The sequence below is a fragment of the Chelonoidis abingdonii genome, chromosome 1 (genome assembly GCF_003597395.2).
Source record: "Chelonoidis abingdonii isolate Lonesome George chromosome 1, CheloAbing_2.0, whole genome shotgun sequence".
NCBI lineage: Eukaryota > Metazoa > Chordata > Testudines > Testudinidae > Chelonoidis > Chelonoidis abingdonii.
In genome coordinates this window covers 99189313-99197848 of record NC_133769.1, presented here as the reverse complement: position 1 = coordinate 99197848, position 8536 = coordinate 99189313, and the positions used below count along the sequence as shown (strand labels likewise).

The 8536-nt window shown below is 48.3% G+C and overlaps 1 protein-coding gene and 1 long non-coding RNA gene across 5 annotated transcripts; one reads left to right on the top strand and one right to left on the bottom strand.

Moving 5' to 3' along the window:
- Positions 1-2225: 2225 nt before the first annotated feature.
- On the bottom strand, positions 2226-8174 carry DNAL4 (dynein axonemal light chain 4). 4 transcript variants are annotated; one of them, XM_032782882.2, is made up of 5 exons: positions 8073-8174; positions 6098-6318; positions 4419-4502; positions 3414-3480; positions 2226-2800 (listed from the first exon to the last, which is right to left on the bottom strand). In XM_032782882.2, the coding sequence occupies exons 2-5, from the start codon at positions 6167-6169 to the stop codon at positions 2646-2648; spliced, it is 378 nt and encodes a 125-aa protein (XP_032638773.1). In that variant the 5' UTR covers positions 6170-6318; positions 8073-8174; the 3' UTR covers positions 2226-2645. The 4 variants fall into 4 exon arrangements, with proteins under 4 accessions (XP_032638773.1, XP_032638772.1, XP_074924348.1 ...); XM_032782881.2 differs by having other exon boundaries at positions 6098-6321; positions 8073-8162; XM_075068247.1 differs by having other exon boundaries at positions 2226-3480.
- On the top strand, positions 3487-4407 carry LOC142047149 (uncharacterized). The gene is made up of 2 exons (XR_012656329.1): positions 3487-3892; positions 4268-4407. It is a non-coding gene; the product is annotated as an uncharacterized LOC142047149 (long non-coding RNA).
- Positions 8175-8536: the final 362 nt, after the last annotated feature.

The window sequence follows — 8536 nt, the reverse complement described above, 5'->3', positions numbered from 1 at the left end:
AATGCTATATTTCATTCCTTGCGCTGCAGTAATAACATGGCCAATAGTAAATTCACAGGTCTTATTTCCCCCTTTAGTCTATGCTAAAGACATTAACTCTTAAGTGCATCCGTGTTCTGGGCTCACATGAGCAGAGCTTTCCAGCAAAATGCAGCAGGGAATGGATAATGCTGAGGGACTGGGGAAGGGCTACAGAGCCTTTCACAGGGCGATCACTGGTTCCAAGCTGGCCCTGGCCTGGAGGAACAAATATGCTCAAAGGGATTGTCAATGGAATACAGACCATTAGGTCTCTGCTTCCCAAAAGTTTTTACCATCTGGTCGCTATTCAGTGGCTTATGTCAAATGAGTTGGTCCCTGCTCTGTGCGTGGGGACCCCCACAATTGAGCAGTGGGGTTATCTCCTATGTTATAGGGCCAGATCTGAGCTGGGTCGGTGTGTAGGGACCCCACACCTCCCCAGGTCACAGAGGTGGGTTTGAGGTCAGCCTGTGTGCGGGGATCCCATACCCAACTTGTGGGCTAATCATCATCACTTTATGTGTGGGAGCCTGCCCTTTAACAGAGATCCCAGCCTTACATTAGAAGTGTTCAAAATCCTCATCCCTTGTGACAGCTGTGAGTTAGTGTCACAGTGGAAAGCAGAAAGTAGGCTGGACGCGACGCTTGCAACCCTCAGGCTCTGCATCACTTCAATGCCAGCATTAAATATTAACCGAAAGATTTTTCATGGAGTCAGGTCTGAGCCTGCAGTGAAACGAGAGCTGGAGAGCTTCAAAACCAGCACTTCTCATTTGGCTATGTAGCAGTGCATCTTGTTGCCATGACAGCATTGCAGGGAAGTGATCAGATTCCTGCCTCCCATCCCCTGCCTGCTGGAGTTGAGTCTTCCTTGGGGCAGGGAGTCCATGATGGCCACTCTCTCTGCGACCTTTCCAGTGCTTTCATGGACTCAGGACTCCCCACCATGCAGTCCAATAGCAGAATGTTATGGAGCCCTGCTCCCCTCCGCAGTAAAGTAAGTCACAAATGATGCACTGCTTATAATTGGATTTTGGAGGACTGTGGCATTTCCCAGCTGGCAGATAGGAAGGGTCATGCTGGTTGGTGCTGACACATGCCACCCTGCAGTTTTCCACCTCACTGCCCACCTGTGACTCAAGCACTCTACGATGGTAGGATGATGGTAACAGCACATGGACTGGGTGCAAGAAAAGTCACACTAGGACAAACCTCTCTTCTCCTCTCCCCACCCCTTAGCACAGAGAAACACACTTGCTGCCAGCCCAGTAGGCTTCTCCTTGAAACTCCACTGCTGATGCTCTCATGGAACAAGTTTGTAAGGTGTGCCAGTAGGGAAGATGACTGTGGCTACTCCCATTCCAGAACGGCCCAAGATTGCTGGCTGCAGAGGGAAATGCTTGTCAGGAAAGGCTTAGGAGAACATGGAAACCTCCCAGATGCCCTAGCTGCACTTGCTTTAGGAAACTGAGGAGTTTTATCTTCCAGATGTGGGGTCTAATTTCTGGGGACCAGCCAACTTCAGCAGAATGTGCTTGTTTTGTGCAGGTCACAGAGACATGGCTGCAGCCACATGACCAGATAACAGGTGGCTGGTGGGGCCAAGAGATTGTTTGCTGAGGTAACCTCCCTCCCTCTGTCTGATCTCTGCAGGTCAGCCTGACCCTAGCATGGGCACCCATGACCAGGAGGCATGTGTGTGTGTGCGCGTGCACGGCTATTAACTATTCATTAGCATGAAAGAATATTAACTGTTCATTAGACAAGAACTGGCACGGACTGTAGCACTGCTTGGGCTCTCTTCTGAGAATGCCAACAATCCAATGAGCCACGGAGACTCAAATCCTCTTTAGAGGTTGCCCCTTTAGATCAGGGCCGAGGCAGATTGGCAGAAGGTGGGGAGTTTGAGTAGCCTGTCATGCTGCTGCTCATGTTGAACCTGCTCCAGAGATAAACAGAAGACTTTGCTCTCCAGCATTGTTGATCTGGCAACCTTCCCTCAGCACTGAATCCTTCCACCAGCACAAAACCCAAATTAAAGAGGACAGACCTCCTTCTTCCCACTGGTACAAGTCACCCAGTCAACAGGAGAGTGAGTGAAGACATGTCCCAGGCACGATGCCTGAACTCAGTCACAGTTGGCTGCCTTCCCTTTTTGCCCCCACCTCGATGGGTTCTAAAGAGAAAACTTCAAACACAAAAGCCACTGTTGTAATAAACTTTTTATTGTTAAAAAAAATCCCCATATTCATATAAATAAGCCACATATGTAAAATACAAGTAGGTTCATTCTCTTCCTTAACACCTTTCCACAGCTGTAAAAAGATAGAACAGACTAAAGAACAAATGTATATTAATCTCCGATGACTAACAAACTGGCAGCTCACATGGAGCCCCCCATTACTACCAGTCTCTAAGCAAGATATGGAGTGTGCACAATCCTGACACCCATGGTGTGCAGAGAGCTTTTGCCTCCTTTAAGGATGCATTCAAATGCTGTATTGAGTTTTCACCCACTCCCCCATGTGCCAGAAACTGCAAACATTTTAGAGCTATGCCACTGCTCAGTGGGTGTGAAAAGGAGGGGTCAGTTTGCATAGCAACCACCCACTGGGTTTGGATTTCTAAGTTGTCACTTTCTTCTCACACCCAGGCAGCTCAGCTGTCATGTTCTTGTCCCAGAGAGTGGGAGAGAAGTGCAGGAAAGCAGACTTAGCCCCTGTCACTGTTTGGGACAGTGGGGCAGGATCCTTCACATGACCTGTTCCAAAAGGCCATCCTAGATGGGGACAGAAAGAAAATGAGAGGGGAGAAACACTGTCAATATTGATCGTCGGGGTGGGGCAGATATTGGTCAACAGAACCTTTCCATGCTGTAGGAGGGGCTTCAGAGAAGAGAGAAAATAGTGTGGAAAGATAGGAGAAGATGGCATGGCTGGATTAACACCCTTTTCCCTTTCACACACACTCTTAGATCTGATGTATAGCTTCATAAATAGCATCCCAAAGGATTGCCTACCCACCAGATCCTTTCCTGCCTAATCTTATCATTTAAGCAAAGAGACACACAAGATCAAAGTGAGATACCCCTTGAACTTGGATTAGATAGCTCAGCAGATTTACACACGCGCACACATACACACAGCGTATCCCAGGGAACTAGTACATAAGTATGAAAAAAAATCCCCACATTTTCCTATTAAAAATAAAGCCCTGCCTCAAGATTGTACAAAACCTGTGAAAGGAATGAAGAAATCCCTTGTATGTGGTGAGCCTTGGACATGAGGAGATGTGTCAGGAGCACTTCCAGACACAAACAGCCAGGCTGCCGCCAAAGAACATGTACAGCAGGTTCTTCACCTCATGGGTGATCTCAAAGCCAAAGCCCTCACCAATCACTACATGCCACGAGGAGCCAAACTTCTTGTCCATTGTCTCTTTGATCATCTTAGCGGCACTCTGAGGAATAAAGAGAAGAGTCCAGGAGTATGTAGAGGGAGCAGCAGGTCAGAGAGATAGGAGGGGTGTGTTTGTGCATACAAATTCCTCACGGTTGCCCTCCCTTTAACATGACTCTCAGGAGGAGGGTGAGAGCTAGGATGAGGTTACAGTACAGCAGAGCTCCACTGAGGAGCACCCAGACTCCTTTGCTGCAGACTTCTGAAAACCCAGTAGGAGATATTAGAGGTCTGTATCTAGAGCCTGATTCTCCTCTCTCACACTGGTCTGAATCAGGATTTAAGTCACACAAGAATGAGTTTGACAGGAGAATCAGATCACTATTCTTTATTGTTTTTTGAGGGAATCCCTTTTTCCTTGCAGCGAATCAGCAAGACAACTTTTGGGACTGGGCCAGGGGAACAAATGGAAGGTATGAAAAACTCCCCCACTCTCCCTTCTAGTTCTTACTCATTTCTAGCACTGAACATCCATTGTAACAAGCAGACTGTCCCGTTGCTCAGCCAGAAATCATCTTGAGAACCAGAGATAAAGGGATGTACTAGGCCAAGTATGTTAATTCAGGAGGGAGCATAACCCCTCTGCCTGTGCAGTGCCCCCAAGTGATACTTGGATCAGAAACCTCCTCCCACTTCACTCAGAATACAGAAAGCTCGCTTACAAGAGGCCATGGGAAGCAGACTAAGTTAGAACAGGCCTAAGGCTTCTCTGATCAATGCTGGGAGCTTAGTCTGGGATTCCAGTCACCTTTCCTCCCCCTTCCCTTTTCTCCTTGTGCTCAATGCAGGAACAAAGCAACAGAAAATTGGGACTAGAGTGTCTGACCTCCTTTCTTCCTCCCCCTTTACTCTTGATCCAGAAGATTCCCCAAGTATGGAGACAGAGTGACTGCAACCAGCATGTCCAGACAAAATAACCTTCTTAGCACTGACTGTTACCTCATTGTTGGTGGCATATTTCTCACAGGCGGTGACACACAACTCCATGGCCTCCACTCGCATCTCCTCTGGCATGTCTGTGTGCTGGGAAAAACAAGCAAACAAGAGGGAGCTCAGCAACCCAAAGAGCTGGGCACAAGACAGAAGAGCAGATAAGCCGGTGTCACCTGCTCCCTCCATCATGGCACGGCTGTGCCCTATATTCTTGGATACAAGCAGAAAAAAAATAATCACATATGCTAGCTCCTCTGATCTGTACCGCAGAGGATGCAAGAGCATCACCCATAGGAGAGCTCAAATGCCAAGGGCTTGAGATCAGAAATAGCTCTGCCTTTGGAGAAATGTAAATGTTCAAGATGGAAGAGGCTTATTAAGTCACCTCTTGTTCCTCCCTCCCTCCCAGTCAATGCAGAATTGTTCCCTGCGTATATTCCAACGATTCAGTGATTTAAGTTACAAGTGATGAAGTTTCCGATTTTTCCATTAGGAGAGTATTCCACAGCCTAACAGACTGAGGCTTTCCCTTTGCTCAGTTTCATCTTTCACTCCTAGCTGTACCTCTGGGATCCCCCTAAACCATTCCCCTTTCCCTTCCTGGTGTGCTTCATTGCCACATAGCCAAGTTAGACATATTTAGGGCCGAATTCAGGAGTGTTGTGAACAGTGGGGAGAGCTGGAGAAGAAAATGGGTGTAAGTGACACAGCAACAAGACTTGTCCCAATCTGGCATTCCTTGTGTTTCCAAGACAAGCGTGACACATGCAGTGAATCAAGGTCTGCTCTCAATTGCATCAGTGTAGTCAATGGGAGACCAGAGTAAGTGAGGGCAGAATAAAGGGGTGAGAAGAGGGAGGTACAAAAGAAAAAATAACTAATGGGGGAGTTAAGATAAAGGGAAGGTGTGTTAGTTCCTCTCCTCATTTCTTTTTCCTATACATCCCACCCTCTCCTGTACAGCCTCAACATGTCAGCTGCACTCATTTCTGCACAACCACTCAATGCCAAATAGGTAGAAGTTATGCTCCGTTACTACATTCTGAACAATTTATACCACTATTTACAACACTGCTGATTATAGCCCTGACACTCCCATGGAATTGCAACTGCTTATTCCAAGTTGAATTTAAGATTTATTTCACTTCTCCTCATAGATCATAATATTTTGTGCTAATATTGTGGTAAGAGTAGGTAGGCAGCCCTTAGATATTATTGCAATAAGCCCTACAGGGAAATCTAAGTTATGCATCATTCCCCCCTGTTCTATTATCTCATTGACTAGAGAAGTCCTTATCCAAGCTCCTCAAAAAAAAAAAAAAAACAAAACCAAGCTGCACAGAGTACCCTGAATGTGGTGGGAGTGCTGTAAAGGCAGCATGCTCAGCGCTGAAGCAGTAGGGTCAGAAAGGGATTGCCTGAGCTCACTGTGGCTGACTGAGTGGCAACATTAATAAATTTTGGAGCAGGCTGCCTCTAAGTTGCCTCACAGTAGAGTGGAACGTGGGGAAATGGTAGGAGGGTGCAGCCCTCAGATAGAATTGGTATGATATGATCATATTCTTGTAGCTACTCAGAAGTTGAGGACAAACTGGTTTGGAGGGTGGGTACGAATGAAATACATTTATCTCCCATCCCTGTACCTTGACATTCTCATGATCATACATGCCCACCCTTGTTCTTACCCTGATCAGCGGGAAGCTGTGAAGTCTTTTATAATCTGCCTCCTCCTTTTTCCCCTCCCCAGTGTCTGCCATGGTCCTTCCACTGTGACCTTGAAAGGGGGCAGAGGTGCCTACTTAGGACCAGCCAGATGGTGCAGTGCAGGTGGGCCAGAGGGATGGAACTCTTGAGAATCAGGCAGAACAGTTTCAGCAGAAGCAGGAGGTTCTCTGCCCAAAGAACACTGCTAAAAAGAGGGGGAAAAGGGGGATAAGAAAGTTGAATTTAAGAAAGGTCCAGTTTGATCACTATGAGAAGATGTGAATCCTGCCATCTCCTCCATTGCTTACTGCTTCTCCACAGTATATAATTAACCTGGAGAGCTCTGTTACAATTTATTACAGAGATAAAGTGCTTACAAAAAGTTGTCACTTTCTATAGTCAAGATTTCAAATGTGCTGCACGTCTCAGGGGCACAACTCCATAAAGAGACATAGGGGTCTGACTTGATGGCAGCTTGGTTACTAGAGAGGGGTCAGGACACAGTGAAATTACAGCACTGCTTTCCAATAGCCAAACAGAGAGCATAGCATCAACCATCCTCTGCCTTAGGCTGTTGTCCTGTTCTTTTCAGGACACAATACTGTTCGCAATGGGGCCAAAGTGTACATGCAACAGGAACAGATTTTGTGTGCGTTTCAGGATGGAAATAGTTAATGGGCTGTTTTGGTTTGTTTTTCAACTTCTTTTTTCAACTCCAGGGTTTGCCAATCACAGGACTGCCACATCAGACTGTGCTGCACCACTTCTCTGGGCCTATGCCTGGCCAGTCGCTCAGAAGGTGAAGCAGTCCTACAGCACTCTCTGATGGGCAAATTCAGAACATTTCACCTTCTTCTCTTCTTTGGTTCTCCTATCTGGCATAAGACACTCCCGTACGGCCTCAGAGAAAGCAGGAGCATCATAAATGTATTTTGAAAAGAGGTCCTGACAAGCTAATGTTCCATCACTGGGCAATAAAACACCCAACACCTCTCTGAGGCCATAGTAAGTCCAGTCTGCAGACACACTAACTAAAGTAACAAGTACTAGGGCTATGGGTTCTCCCAGAAGGGATTGTGGGAGTTTTACACATCCCTCTGAAGTACTCAGTCAGCAGTAATCACAGATGGTGGAAGACAGGATAGCAAACTAGATGGTTGCAATGAGGCAATTCCTTTGAGTTGTTGCGGTGTTTCAGGTTTATCTCCCAAACGTCTCACCCGCAACCCCAGGCCCAATGACACATACAATCCATCTCAGAGTCCTTCATATACAGCAGACAGTTTAAACACACAACCAGGTTGGGAAGAAATGCTGTTGAGAGACATTTCATCCATAAAAGTCTTTTAATTTTAAATAGAGCTGGTTTATAACAACCCCACAGAAACTTCCTTGGAGACCCGTTCCTGTCTGGCGGCATCAGACCCACTTCTGATCATTGCGCCTCCTGCACATGCCCCCTGCTCCAGGCATCAGACCCACCTGACATGGGGAGGGAGGGGGGAGATGGCCTGGAGGGAGGAAAAATAATCACACACACACACACACACAAAATGTTTTGGGCCTTGGTGTCTTATGCTGAGATCCTCACTGAGTGATGGGAGGGGCTGGGTTTCAGAGCCCCCCCTGCACAGAGCACAGTGGAGACCCCACTGGGGTGGCTGCGGCCATCAAGCCACATGAGAACAGGACCCCCCCCCCACTCCCATCATGGAGGGGCCCTGCGGATCGCACAGGCCGGGGGAGGGAGGGGCTATAACCAGAACCTAGAAGGGACTGGGGGGAGGGGACGGCGCTATCCCGGGCGGGGGCTGGACCCTGGCTGCGGCGGGAGCCCCGGCTAGGTGGGGTCCCTGGCTGGGGGGCGGGGGCCTGTCCGCTGGCAGGAGAGTGGGCAGGGGCCTGGCGGGGGGGCGGGCCCGGGAGGGAGAAGGCGGGGGAGGGACTCGGTCTCACCTGCGCCTTCTCGGCTCTGACCCCAAAATATCAGCTTCGCTTGGTTGTTAAGGAGAGAAAAGTGCTTGTCTTAGCAACCAACACCGGAAGTCCCGCCTCCCCTTTCTCATTGGTTGGTTTGGAAAGTTCGAAACATCTTACTGGTTCCAAAGTTGGTCGATGTCGTGAAAGGGTCCTTCCTCCTCCTCGGGGCTGGGTTGGTAGGTGTCCCATACCTGCCTGATCACACGTGAGCCCAAAGTATAGGGAGGGAGACCTTGTGTGAGTGGTTCAGGTTCTTGAGGGGTTGTGCTCAGAGGTTACAGCAGGCACTAGCCCCTCGGCATCAGAGGATATAGCTCTCATGGCACCCTGACAACACAGTGACACCTACATAGTATAACGCTGCCCGTGACAGCATGGCACTAAGGCTGCGTGCCATGCTAGTGGTGTGCACAGCACCACCCACGCTGTGATACCATGGT